Raw genomic sequence first — 14770 nt, forward strand, 5'->3', positions numbered from 1 at the left:
CAAACCAGAGGAAGGACATACCAATGAGGCTCTGGTTTCATCTGTTGTGCTTAATACTTGATTTCCACTCATGTTTTCAGGCAGTAAAAGGAAATTAAGCATTTGTAAAAGAATACCATTTAAAATGTTTATGAATCCCTCCAAAATACAGCTTTCCCCCAATGTAAAAAAAACAAACAACAAAACAACATACTACTTTGTAGTTGGGTCATAAAATATTTATTAGGATTATTTGGGCATTGTACATCAATGATTACAAGCAAGAGTTTTTTCTGTCTGTCAAAAGCCTCACTACAGCAAATAGTGAACAGGAAGAAGACCTGACTAACAGATGTGTGAAGGAGTGAATGAAATTCTCCTCGTGAGGGAAGTGACACATTAGCAGCATCACATTAACGGTCAACCTCGCCAAACACTATGTCCTGTGTGCCTGTGAGGAGAAGAAGAAAAAAATAACACGTGCATTTATTACACATTCAAAAGCATACATTTCTGAAACTAAATTCTTCTACTTCAGAGAGGTTTTCAATGATTTGTACACTCTTACCAATAATGGCCACTACATCAGCGAGCATGTGTCCTTTAGCCATTTTATCCAGACCGGCCTGCAAAGTAAGAAGAAAACATTTATTAACATGCAGAATCAGTGAAGACAAGCTCGCACTATTCAGGGCAGATGAGCTCAGAGAAAAAGTTCATATTCATAATTCATGTGATTATAGCCTGAAGTGAACGCACTAACTACTCTAATAGTTTGTTTATGCAACTTTAAAGACATTTTTAGCCTTCAAGACCAAAAATTCAAATGACTATATTAAACAGCGTTTCATGTGCCTGTGAGCTACGAGATGAGCCAGGAAGGAAAGAGTGGAGGGGGTCTCTGTGTGCTTTTTTTAAAAAATGGTTCTATAGTACTTTATAAAATGTACTTAATGAACTAAAAGTAGCCTTAAGGATGAGCCGTTAAACGGGCTGAATAATTGATATCCGGTGTGTTTAATATTTCAGCGTCTTGTGAAGTTTTAAGTGCGCACCAAGTGAGCGAATCCGGGAGCTTTGATCTTGCAGCGATAGGGTCTGCTGGAGCCGTCTGATACCAAATAAACACCGAACTCTCCCTGCAAGTGACACACACACACACACACACACAAAAGACACTCGTGTAAGCATATTACATCACAACAAGCCCCTAAGGGCCTACAAAGATTTAATTAATGTGAATCTGAATTTCACTTCTGTGTACAAAGTATCTAACACTGAAAAAGTTGTTTTGGTTTAAATTGTAAATTTGTTCAATGGATGATCTTAAGATTAGCATACTGTATGCAAAAGGCTTGTCAAAGAAAAAGAGCTAAATCTTGTCAAAATGAGTCAAAAATGAACACATTAATGAAAGCTAGTTTGTTTGGATGCGTGTTCTCACCTTGGGTGCCTCCACAGCTGTGTATGTGGCCCCTGGAGGGACCTGGTAGCCCTCTGTGTACAGTTTAAAATGGTGGATCAGAGACTCCATGGACATCTAGGCGAAAGAAAAAAAAGGGGCATACAAAAACATGTTTAAGCGGCTGTGTTGATAGCAATGCACAGTGAAGTAAGAGGAAGTTCAATCTGTGTACGTTGACTGTAGCGTGTGAACCTGAGGCAAACTGCACATGATCTTGTGCCTTGAAGACAGCTACATTAACATGCCTTTTACAGAACTGGCCTGATTCTGCAGAGAGCAAAGCGCCAAGACAAATTAGCTGTGCCGCCGAAAATTTAATTAACACACACAAAAATGATAAAAGTGCAAGGAATAAAAAAAAAACTCAGAAAGATTAAATAGCCTGCAGGCCTTGTAAGACAATCTCAAAGAAAGAAAAAAAAAAGGAGGTGAGGAAGAGGAAATGTGTTGCAGGGGAGGTTCGAGTCTTCCAGCTGAGCTCACCTTCATCTCAGACCTCTTGGGTGGAGCCACCTTGGCGTCGTCCACCTTAATCTCTCCTTCTGGCATCATGTTGAGGGCCTGGTGCATGATCCTTAAGGACTGCCTCATCTCCTCTACTCTGCAGAGATACCTAGACACACACACACACACACACATAGAGAGACACCTTTAAATTCTGACATCACACACAGTGAACTCTGCTGGATGAAAGGCATTAAGTGTGCTGCCTTGATGAAAATCAGCATGCGTTAAGTGTTACGCTACCAGCAGAGTCTGCACATAGACTATTATTTATTTACACTTGATTGGTCATGTTATAAAAAGCCTTTCTAATAGACTCGGAGCTAGATTGAACGTTTAAAAAGGGACAAATGAAAATGCCCACTCCGCAGTTAAAATAAAAAGAAGTGGTGACGTGGGTTAGAGTACTGATGCTGATGGTGTTGCTGATGGTGAGCTCTCTGACCCACGTCACTGATTTTTTTTTGCAGCCCCATTTGTTCCATTTGAACGACCTGGAGGTAAAAAAAAAAAATAGAAAAGAAAAAAAGTGTAGATGGTGCTGTCCTTTAAATGTTACCGGATGCAGCAGCAGAGGGACAGACAGCTGCTGAGTGGCTGATCCAGAGCTGTTTACTGGCAGGAGGAGAGCTCACAGTTTATTCTATTAACTTGGAGCAGCAGTAACAGTGAGAGCTCAGTGTGCGTCTGTGGTTACTGGCTATATAGCATCATGCAAAAAACCCATGTCAGGGTCGGTAGTGAAAAGGTTGTTTTTTTTTGGCATTTGTTACTTTTATTTTGACAGTGGGTGGCATAGAGGCCGACAGGAAACAGGGAGAGAGATTTGAATACATATGAAAGCTTAATGTGAAGCTACAGAATGATATAAAAGACAACAAAAATAACAGAATTTCCCTTTAACAGAAGCATACTTAATACTGAATTTTATATAATGCTGGCTTGAGATGACTTTTATTAAGTAGTATTACATAATATTGCCATTCAAATGTATGACAAATATGTTTTCACAAGTGTTTATTGTCTAAATAATGTGTTAGTGATATAATAAGTCATTAATGGTAAGATGATTCATTTTTATTGTGCTCCAAAGTATCTAAATGTAATTATGATCTCTTTTTAATTGGCTCCAATCAGCCAAGCACTGTAACCATCCATTTTTTAAATTAAATGATAAACTTTCATCTTCTTCAGTTGGGTAATAAAAAGAATCCAATACAATAAAATAATGTAAAGATCCAACCCAATGATTTGCAACTGATGTGTTCAAGTGTCTCAATAAGCTTACTTGAGATAGAAAAGGAGGCAGGATAATGGAATTGTAGACCCTGTTATATAACTACAGACATTTGCAAACCTTACCTGTCATAGCAGTCTCCATTGCTTCCAATCGGGATGTCAAAGTCCACCTCGTCATACTTGTCATATGGCTGAGACTTCCTCAGGTCCCACTTGATGCCAGATCCTCTCAACATCACTCCGCTGGTGGAGGAATAAGGACAGAGGTGACGACAAAAAGATTTGAGAGTTACATCAACAGGAAATTGAAGGAGAAAAGAATTAAAGAAGTTTTTGGTTTTCATTTGCCGGTTACCTGAATCCGTAGTTGAGAGCCTCCTCTGCGGTAACGATCCCAATGTCCACGGTACGATTCTTCCAGATACGATTATTGGTCAACATCTGCACAGAGGACATTCACATATATACATAAGCAATCATATTCTATCATGGTAAGAGATTGTGGATGTTATTTATAAATATATAGTAACACACCTCTTCCACTTCATCGATTCTGATGGAGAAGTTCTTGCACCACTCGTAGATGTCGTCCATCAGGCCAAGGGGCATATCCTGCAAGACATTTAATGATCATTGATCATTGATTCATTTATGGTGTTTCTCAACGTCTTGGTGTGTTAATGTGGTATTTTTAACCATTTTTAACCATTTATTATCAGATCAAGTGGCCAAAAATGGTTAAGTTTTGCACTAAATCTGTTACAAATATAATTATCAACCCAAATATTGCTGCAACAACTTAGGAGCCATAATTGAGCATGAAAATGGCCATTATATAATTCCAACATAATGTTCTAAACCCTTATACACACTTTGAATTGGCACCTTCCCAAAACACAATGTTGTTTACAGATTTATTACTAGAGAAACATGACATGCAGTTCAGAGCTCATATTAATCTTCAGGGTCCCAGCTTTCAGATATGTATATCACTTCCATGTAGCATATACTGTTAACCTGCAATCACTACTTAAAGACCCCCCGACTGTCCAAATAAAGACAAAAATGGGACTATGCTAGTTGTTGTTGGTTTTTAGATGTACACATCATCTCCCTTTTCTGCAATATGCCTACTTTTACTTCCTCTGTGTGCGTTTTTTTGGTACTTTCCCATGAATTTCAATATAAGTGAACAACTGAAACCTGACCATCATCAGGTCTTGATGTGAATACAGTTGACAAACCGCTTGTACGGACCAGATAAGAGCATTTATTGAGTTAATTCACAAACCTGATGAACACCTCCAGGTCTGACGTATGCAGCGTGCATTCTGGCTCCAGACACTCGCTCATAAAACTCAAACATCTGTGAGGGAACAAAGGTCAGAGTCGACATTAGAAAAGATCTGATATTTAATTGGAGGCGTCTCTGTCGTGAGGATGAACTTAGCAACCGCTGAACATCTTGTGTAGTGACTTAAAGTTTAGTGACTCAACTTAGATAGCATCTGGAAACAGATGATTTCTAATTCAACATGAATGGAGCATTACTGGGGTCAGTTTGAATGAGAAGCTGGGTCACTAATTTTCTTACAGTGAAGAGTCTGTCTACAGCTGTGAAGTCACTGTGGATTTTGTGTGTGTGTTTTGTCATTTGTTTAGCAGTATACAGCAACAGAAGTAGACTGTTGCTATTGAACTGTGAGAGAACATGATTCTAGGCTAATGTCATCATAAAAGGATTGAACACAGTGTCGTGCAGCAGTGATCCTGACCTTCTCTCTCTCCTCGAACATCCAGAAGAAGGGTGTCATGGCGCCGATGTCGAGCGCGTGCGTGGTGATGGCCATGATGTGGTTGAGGATGCGAGTCAACTCTCCGTACAACACTACGAACAAAAAGAAAAGGATTTATTCATAGTTTTAAGTCAATTTAAAAAGTGTCGACATTTCATTGGTTCAAGCTTGATTTTTTTTGTATTCTATGTGGTAAATATTTGACATTTAAATATGTCCTCTTGCATTCTGGGAATCTTTCGCAACTTTTTGATGTTCTGCGAACGGTTAAACAGATAATCAGTGGATTACTTATCAGATAATGAAAATAATGATGACTAATGACCATTAACTACAACTAACTGCTACAACACAGGAAATATGCTGATGTGTTGGTAACACACGGGACTGGAGCTATAAATAAACAATAAACTGAGTGCTTGTGTGTTTCTAATGTTACATCATCCCTGTCACCTTCTCCAAATTATCTGGTGTAAGAGCTTTGGCCTTTTCAGTATGTGCCCAATTCTAATCTGTACCTCTGATCCATTCTGCACGGGGCGGAGCCTTGATGTTAAGCAGCTTCTCCACAGCCAGAGAGTAGGCCTGCTCATTGCACATCATTGACACATAGTCAAGACGGTCAAAGTAGGGAAGGGCCTGTAGCAGAAAAAAAGGGAAGTTAAGTAAACTCAACAAGGGACTTTTATTAACTATGCAACACATGCATTCAATGACCTTTATCTTACATTATGTTGATCTATTCTGTTGACGTTGATAGGTTTTTTTTTTTTTTTTTTTCATTTTCATGTAAGACAGTGAGGTTCATATTGCTCTTGCGCCATCTAGTTTTTACACAGACCAATTCAATACACATAATATTCATTGCTGTGTGAACAATATCTAACAATACGAGACATTTGGCAGTAAGCTGTGTTGCAACCTAATGATGTGTTTGAATTCACCACAAATGTTCTATCTTTAAAAAAGATGCTATATGTAAGAATTGACTACTTGTTAAGGTCAAACTCCACACTCCAAACCAACAGGGGGCAGCATGTCAGCACAAGGTTGGAGTGTTATATTACCCTGCATTAGTCTTGCATCAACAGTGCATTATCAGTGCTCTGTTAGCTATCAAACTAAGTAACTAGGACTTTGAATAAGTATGATGGCAATATCAAATCAGTGCTAACATTAAGCTGAGTTTGCTTGAATAAATCTAACCTAGAAGAAGGACTTGTTTAATCTCTCCTGTTGATTTGAGGGCAGACTGATATAGTGACTCACTACTGCCTCAAGGTATAAAGAGACCAGGCAGCCTTTTAAAGCCTGGTTAAAACAAAGAATAGCACAGTTGTTTCTATGGTCTCCTGATTTTACAACCTTCTACATACATGCACACATATACACTAGTGTAACCAGTATCTAATGGATAAGTTAGAGAATACAAACACTGTATTTACAGGCATATACGCAGTTGGTTCAGTACCTGCAAGTAGGTCTTGTACTCGATGAGTTTCTCCGTGCCACGGTGAAGCAGGCCGATGTGGGGGTCGCATTTCTTGACAGACTCTCCACTGAGCTCCATCACAAGACGCAGCACTCCGTGAGCAGCAGGGTGCTGGGGACCGAAGTTGATGGTCAGGTTGGACACATCCTTCTCTGCGGGAGCATCTTTGTCTGCCAGGAAGAGAACAAAACAATGCGTGAGAAGATAGTACAAATGAATTCATCCAGAGTACAGCATTCACACACAATTATAAAAGGCTGATGCTTACTAAAATGATTCTAGATCTTACCGCATACAGAGAATATGCAAATAAACACATAGGGAATAAATCAAATTTAAAAAAGGACTGACACACTTTCAACTGCAGTGTGAAATAAGGTGTAATCCTTATCTGGCCCCAATCTGGCACTGGAATCAGAGCCAGGTTCATTTTGGAAAGATTTGATTCAAAGCATTACAAAGCTGTGAGCACAAACCCATATTGTGAGCTGTAAGTACTAAATCCAATGTGCTATGTAAATGCTTTGGTCAAATAATAAGTCTCCACCTTAGTAATAATAAATGTTCATGTTGAATGTTGTCAGCCTTAACACTGTCTTGGTAAAACAATATTTAAAAGACAAGGTTAGTGGGGAACAGGAAACATGTTTGTCCTTAAAAGTGTGACGCATTTGTGGATGGTACCATTCCATGGGGGTGGGCTCCATTTCTCATTGACAGCAGTGGGGTACATCACTGCCCCAGCAAACTGCTCTGTCCACTCCACATCTGGCTGCCATTGCTTCTGCCTGCAAAAACCAACAAGGAAAACAAATTAAGGCTCCAACTCTGAGCCAATGCTTTCATAAGACTGCTTCAGAATAGTATTCTAGCGCTTTCTGCAAGCACACCACTCAGACGTCACTTCTCCTACATGTTGCCAGAGAGGCTTTAATCTTGTGTTGTTGATGCTGTCACTTGGATGACTGACAATCAGATCTGACTGATGACACAACCAACAAGAAACAAAGTAGGCCCAATTAGTATGAAAATATATTCAAACATCAAGATGTTTATTGTCACCCTGATTACACAAGAACAATTATGAGGAGTACCTTGGCTGGGAGGCTCCATTACAGTAAATAATTAAGATAAATATACAGTACCAGTCAAAAGTTTGGACACACTTTCCCATTCACATTAATGAGAAAATGTGTCCAAACTTCTGACTGGTGGTACTATATATTAAAAATACATAAGAATCAGTTAATTTGTGCATTTGTATCTGCATATTATTAATGCTAAATGTTGCAACAGTGCAGTACATGGTTAAAAAAGGATTAGACCTAATGCTGTTACTGGGTCAGAAAACATCAATAACATGCTACTATGTTAAGAGTCCCCTTGACTTTGGTGCCACATAGTCAGGACTTGAAGGAACGACGACTCTATCAAATGTTTACTTTATGTGTTTTAATAAAATATCTTTTAATTTATTTGGTTCAATATACTGTCTTGGTATTGAATTTAGCTGGAACAGTTTAGATGTTTACTCCTTCACACTGTCAAACAAACCAGGGTTTAATGTTCACCCTCTATACGAGGAATTTATCAGAACATTTTTAACATCATTGAAGTAAAATATGGGACAAAATTTAAGCTTATACATAGCCGACATAATTTGTAGAGACAGTTTATACATGCTGGCTGATCAGGCTGCTGACTTAGGCTACTGCTAAGCTAACGACATGACAGCAAGGAACCTAATATAACACGCACAACACCACGCCTATCAGTGACATTGCTATTTTAGTTATTTGTGTGCATTACAAGAACGTTTTCCATTCAGAAGGTATATATAAATTGTAGCACACGACTTATGACAGGACAAAGTCGGCTAGTTAGCATTCAGCTATCATTAGCCTTCAGGTGTGCATATTATTGAGGAGCTAAAGCTAAGACGGCTGGTGATACAATGTTAACTCTAAGCGTCACGTTTTTATCTCCTTATTATCTTACCTGTGTTGCAGGACAGTGCATCCAGGGCCCAGTAAATGATTATTTAATATTAATTTTGTTGAAGGACGTCCTATTTTGGAAAGCGACCTCAACATTGTAGCAGCCATCTTGGCTGTTAGGCAAGGCTGGCCAATGACGTAGTGGAATTTCTTCTTTTGTTGCTTTAGAGTGGTTATGTGCGTAAGTAGTGTGCTACTGCCACCTGTCGGTAGGATGTACCCGCACACAGTATGTGTAGCTTTTAGAGAGCCCTTGCAGACATGTTTTAAGATGTATATCAAATACTGTATTTTGGATAATAATGTTTGTCTAATATGTTTTTTCTATCACAAAAAGGCAAATTATCTTGTTACAGGCCATAAAAGTATGTCTCCCTCATTAAAAAATACAGAACCCATAAATATGCAAATATTGTTCATTTCATGAGTTTAATTGATGGACACGTAAAATCAGATTTTCAGTGAGCACAGAAAAACTTTCCATTTTCAGCAGATGAATGTGCAAACAGCCTTCTAGTGTCAAACTTTGCACATCCATCATTCTGCACAGAGAAGCTCAAACATCCAACTGTAGGAACAATAAGAACAACTTTGAAGTGGAGGGAGACTTTAAGTATGTAAGAATTGAGAATTAAAAAAAATATATAATATTGAAATATTGGAAGCATATCAAATAAGGGTTATAATCTTCATATCTGTAACATTTAACAAGTTAACAACAAGGCAAAGCAAACTATTTTACTTTAATAATAATCATTTAATTAAATAATATGAATTAAACTTTTATTTATACAGGACTCAAGCTCTCAGCCTTCCTCAGTTTATGCTGTATACTATGTGCAGCTTTTATGAAACATTTGCAATGGAAGAAACATGGTTAAATTAATCATATATTAAAGAGTATTTGATATTGATGGTATTTTAAAATGATAAAATTATTCTATTATCCTCTAAACTGCTAGTACTAGTATACTCTAACCCTTCTTCACTGTGAATATAACCTCTATGTCAACAAATGTATGTACAAATGGTTTCATTCCAACTCAAAGACCACACAGTTCAGTTTTTTTTATAAAAAACAGTGCTTTTATTTATGTAATACTGTGGAAAAATAATTACATACCATTTTTAAAAAATATTGAAGATAATGAAATTAAAAAATGAGAGTCTGATAACGTTCGTTGTACATCTTTTGAACAGTTTTCTCTGCTACGAAGAACAGTACAATAAGATAAACATTGGATTTTTCTAAATTCAAAGACACAATAATACAGGATACAGTCCTACCAGAGGTATAAAAGTACTGTAACAGGATTGTGAGAGAAATGATATGGACATATACTGAAACACTCATCCGCACACTTAGACACAGACATGCACACATCCATACGGGCATACTGCATACACACGGACATGCATACAATAGTCGTGCGCACACTTGAGTGAGGCGCTGTGTGTTTACAGTATGCGTCCCATACACACTTAGTCATTCACACATCTATACAAACACACTGTACAAATCGATGTGTGCGCGAATGCCCACACACTCCCTCTTGATCTCTCTCTCTCTCTCTCTCTCTCACTCTCACACACACTCACACACCCACACACTCGCAGTCATACACTACTACATGTCAATATTGTGGACAAGCCTTCATTGAACCTCTCCATACACATTCTCCTCTGGCCGTTTTGGCAGACAGACGATGAGGAATGATTGAAAATGGAAATGTACGACACGTTCCCCTATAAGGCCACTAAGTTCTAAACCCAACATCTGTGTTTTTCTCTCTGTCTGCACCAGGCTTGTAGTTTAGAGCTCAGAGAAAAAGGCCCCAGCCTATGAAAATGTCTGGGAACGACTCAAGGCCCCCAGCCTGGTTTGTAAAGCAACAGTCGCCAATAGAAGGAGCTTCTACTGCATATACATGGTCTAAGGTGAAGAACAACATGAACAATTGGCACTAGGTTTCTTTTATACACTGATATAACCTTCTGGTGTGAAATACATGCTGAATCCTCTCAGGAATTCAGACTCTGCTGTTGGCACAACTCATCTCTCTGTCTCAGTGGCTATCACTCAGGCGAAAGCCCGAGTTCTGTGCGCTCGGGTTCAAACTTTTGGTCCATACATACACATTACATGTTTTACATTGACAAAAATAATTTTGTAATGTTAAAAAATAGAATACAAAGCTCTAGTCGGGTGTGCAAATAAAAAGAAGACAATACACAGATATAGATAAGGGACGTCTAAGCATGAATACTGTAGATGCAGTGCAAAATGATGACAACCCTCCCAACCCCACCCCAGCCCTAACAACCCCTGCGCCACTTAACAGAGGGGCATTCTGGGATACTATATTTATATGTGCTCTATGATCATTGAATAAGACAACCAGCAAAAAAAAAAAAAAAAAAGTTAAAATGTCGGCCAGAAATGACTTCCACTGGTTGAGGTTTCTCCCGATCAGCGTGTACCATATTTGACAGTCAGTCAGTTTTGTCTTAAGACGTTCTCTCTTATCATTTACAATGTCAATTCATAGCAAAAGCTATTGGCTCCAAAGATCTGTGATCTCTCGTCCTCTCTCTGGTTCTTGCTCTCTTTCCCAGTCTTGATTGTGACTTGCGCCGTCTGCTCTTTCAGAGCTCAGATATACAAACACATCGGGAGTGAGGGAATTCAAAATTGTGTGGAATTTCCCTTCCCTGTCTCACTAAGATTCCTTCTCTTCCACTCGTCGCTTTTTTCCTCTCGCTGTGCCTCTGTGTTTCTCATACCCTCCCTGTCTCATGGGCATGGTCTTCTGACTCTGTGCATGGGTGTGTGTGTGTGATGTTTTTTTTTTGTGTGTGTGTCGTGTAGTTGTGTTTGTTTTTCAGTAGGGTGTGTCAGCGTGTGAAAAATGTGTGTGTGTAAATCAGTGATTGCGTGTGGGTTTTTTAGGTGTGACGCTATTTATAAGATGCTTCCTCATGCTCGGCTAAAGACTGTGAGGTGTTTTCTGCATCTCTCTGTCTCACACGTGAGTCTGCATCCTCTGTGTGTGTCGGCTGTGGGAGTAGTCAGAGTGTTGCGAGGTGTAGGAGAAGCGAGTGGAGCTGCCGTACTTCCCTAGTCCAGTCTCTGATCCCGAAGGAGGCGGACCTCCGGGACCCACTCCGGGACCCACCCCGGGACCCACTCCGGGACCCACCCCGGGACCCACCCCGGGACCCACCCCTACCCCAGGGCCTCCTACCCCGGATCCCACCCCGTACATCTCATAAGAGGGGCCGGCCTCCAGCGGGGCCAGGCTGGACGGGGCGAAACCCATACGGTAGGTCTGGTAATGGGAGGGGTATCCATAGTTGTCGTAGGCCAGCTGGGAAGTGGAGTCCAGGAGGCTGCAGTCTCCTGGGAAGTCGCTGGCTGCTGGGGGAGGGTTGGGCGGAGGCTGTTGGCTCTGGCCCCCACGAGTGAAGGTGTTGAACTGGGCGTAGCTGATGTGGGAGAGTCTGGACGGGGGTCGAGGGTCGTAGCAGGCTTGCGGACGGCCGGGGGAGGTAAGGGGGCCTGGTGGACCGGGCGCTCCTCCGCTAGCCGTGGCTCCCGATCCGCCGGCACTGCTGCTGATTGATGCAGCTCCCCCTGGTGTCCCAGTGGGGGACCGGTAGTCGGAGTAGTGCATGGTGGAGCGGGAGGCGGGGCGGCCTTCGTCGTGGGTGGAGGCTCGGACATTGTAGTAGCCATTAGTGGGGTCCTGAAGAGACGGACAGAGACAAAACACAAAAGACAAACACAGAGTGGACGTTACAAAAAAGGTCTAACCAAGCTTATCATCAAATACATTAAATGACAGCACATTAAAGTTAGGTCAAAGGAGCTCCACAATAATAATGATATACTCTGTCCTGATGCCCACAGAGAAATTCTCTTTTTTCAAAAGGTCAGAGGTCAGTTAACTGCACCCCAGGAGCTGTTCAGCATTCAGGTCCAGTTTCAATAAGACTGCTATGCGAGGGGCAGTTTGCTCCCTTTTTTTTGTGACTCAGCTCCCGAGGCAAAGATCAGCGTTTTTGGTCTTTTCAGAAATGTATGCAAATCAACAACACGGATCAGACAAATCCTAAAAAATTGCAACGACACTAACTGCATGAGCAAATAGTAGTAATCCGCCAAGACTGGCACCCTGAAGCACCCTCCATAATTTAGTGCTTGAAAATAAAATTTGAGATTATGTTAACGTTCAAAAAGATCTTTTATATAAATCTATTAATTTTCAAGATGTTGGTAATAATCAAGCATTCTTTTGGATTAAGTTTGAATATATTGGATTTGATCATATTTCCAGTGAGAGCACACACTCAAAACCTGCTTAGAATTAGAGCATGGTGTGGAAATTGGGGTACTGGTTTCACTTTTTCAGCCGGTTAACAAGACCAAATCTGAAATTCTGATTTGCCCGAAGCTTTCATGAATGTAAGCTCTCATGTTTTACTCCAAGACACTCAAGCAGGGGTGGATCCGTGCCAGCATGCTGGGCTGAACACAGGTTGTCTGGTTAAAAGAAGGATGCTCTCCCTGCTCACTACACTCTACTGCTGCCCTACTGCTATTTCTGACACGAATCTAATTAGCCCCTTTTATACGGCCTGTTCAAGGCGGGAATGTTCCACCTCGCCGCTCCGTATAAAACGCACGAACGAGGAATAGGGCGGCATTGCTGTTCCGCCATTAAGCCGGCAGTGGAGCTAGTCGCAGAGCTGAATTGACATTTGTGTAATAGGGAGAGGGTGGTATGACGGGAAAGTCAACACAAGACACGTCACACCTCTGATTCCGGAAGGCTGGCACACTATCTATAATCACACACAGGGGCAACATTATGCAAGCTTTGTTTGGTTCAGTGTAAAAAAGTGGGTACAATAGAGGGGTCTTCTTTACAGTAGGATCTCTGTTTAAAACGGGCTATTGCCTCCCACGTACCCAGACTTCTCCCCCCACCTAACTTAGTTTCAATGCTTTGGTGCTTCAGGCAGCGGTAGGAGAAAAAAAAACAAACAAAAAAAAAAACAGTCTGGCTGAGGCTGTTGTCGGGGTGATCTAACCACCTCCTGGGGTGGATTCATGTCTGTGTTTCTTCAAAGTGATCCTAGGCAGCACTCCAGCTAGAGGGGTAGTGTGTTTGCCCTCACAAAATATTCATGGGGGGGACTTTCAGTAGAACGTTTTGGCAGCTTTGCGCGTGAAAATACATTTATCACCTAAGTCCAACCCCACGGTGTCAAAATGTATAAATGATTCATGCCAGCTGAATGGGCAGAAAATGCTTAAATTTCCTTTGTTCGTTGTAAATTCTTTCCTATTTTGTCTTTTAATCATGTCCATTATCAGTTAGTCAGCTTACAAAGTAATCAGAGAAGCTAGTTGCATCACAGTTGGACTGAGAGTGAAGGGCAGGGAAGCTCTTGTAATTGAAAAGAGGCCAACTGCATTGCAAAATGTTTTTGTCTTTAATAGCCGTCTCTAATATTCCCACAGTCACTGTAATACCCATTCTAAGGGTAAATGTATCCTATATACCATTTTTGCAAGAGATTTTAAAACATTCCAATAAAAGAGGTATTTTTTATGAGGTATTTAATCCCCTAAAATATATTGTGATCTGCTGTGTTCCCTCATAAATAGCTTTAAGGTTGGAAAAATCATCTTATTCCACAATGTTATTCCACACATATAGTATATATTCTAAAGTTGTAACAAGTAAGCTGTTTGAAAAGAAAACTGTAGTAGTTACCTTTAATATTCATTTCTAACAATTCATTGCCTCTGAATCACCATAGTGACAGTGAACGTTTGCAGGAATCATAAATGATAACATATTGTTCTTCTGGCACCAGTTTGTTAATCAGTTAAGGTGGACTGGGTCTTAGCTTCTAATTTGATTATTTTGCCCTTTATTCCACATTTCCATGCACTGCATTGAACGTTGACTTAAACAGTCCACTGTCAAAAACCAGACTGCAGCTGTCTAATCAAATCCCTCCTCTATGGCTGTGTTTGAAATCACATACTAACATACTGCCTCATAAATACTCAATTAGTATATACTGCATTCTACCTGAACTATTAAGTATGTCATTACTAACAGACTGTTCACACTGAAGTACACTGAAGCAAGACAGTCATATGACTATATCAGGTGATTGACAGCCGGTCTCATCCAGCCAGCGGCTCCTCACATCTCTGAAAACATTGTTGGATAAACTGACTACATATTGGAAAATCTAAATGGTTACTTTCTTGCCTGTC

General features: G+C 40.4%; 2 protein-coding genes across 2 annotated transcripts in view; both read right to left on the bottom strand.

The window, feature by feature from the left end:
- Positions 1-199: 199 nt before the first annotated feature.
- ndufs2 (NADH:ubiquinone oxidoreductase core subunit S2) lies at positions 200-8605 on the bottom strand. Its single transcript, XM_053343331.1, has 14 exons — positions 8474-8605; positions 7160-7263; positions 6455-6645; positions 5502-5622; positions 4963-5075; positions 4479-4553; positions 3722-3799; positions 3543-3628; positions 3311-3430; positions 1928-2057; positions 1424-1519; positions 1035-1118; positions 548-605; positions 200-430 (listed from the first exon to the last, which is right to left on the bottom strand). The coding sequence occupies exons 1-14, from the start codon at positions 8578-8580 to the stop codon at positions 393-395; spliced, it is 1401 nt and encodes a 466-aa protein (XP_053199306.1). The 5' UTR covers positions 8581-8605; the 3' UTR covers positions 200-392.
- A 2253-nt stretch (positions 8606-10858) lies between these two features.
- kirrel1a (kirre like nephrin family adhesion molecule 1a) overlaps positions 10859-14770 on the bottom strand; it is a 31573-nt gene continuing 27661 nt past the window's right edge. The window contains exon 15 of the mRNA XM_053343327.1: positions 10859-12218. Within this exon, the coding sequence (XP_053199302.1) occupies positions 11496-12218 (723 nt within the window). The 3' untranslated portion in view covers positions 10859-11495. The remainder of the gene's footprint in view (positions 12219-14770) is intronic.

This window comes from Scomber japonicus, chromosome 22 (assembly GCF_027409825.1).
Source record: "Scomber japonicus isolate fScoJap1 chromosome 22, fScoJap1.pri, whole genome shotgun sequence".
In the NCBI taxonomy this organism is placed as follows: Eukaryota; Metazoa; Chordata; class Actinopteri; order Scombriformes; family Scombridae; genus Scomber; species Scomber japonicus.

What these genes read in the sequence shown, in the direction of transcription:
- ndufs2 (XM_053343331.1), bottom strand. Translation starts at nt 8,580, where the DNA reads ATGGCTGCTACAATGTTGAGGTCGCTTTCCAAAATAGGACGTCCTTCA. An exon ending in CCAAGAGGTCTGAGATGAAG is followed by an intron (nt 1,520 to 1,927) that starts GTGAGCTCAGCT and finishes TCTTTCGCCTAG; the next exon opens with ATGTCCATGGAGTCTCTGAT. An exon ending in CAGCTGTGGAGGCACCCAAG is followed by an intron (nt 1,119 to 1,423) that starts GTGAGAACACGC and finishes TGTCACTTGCAG; the next exon opens with GGAGAGTTCGGTGTTTATTT.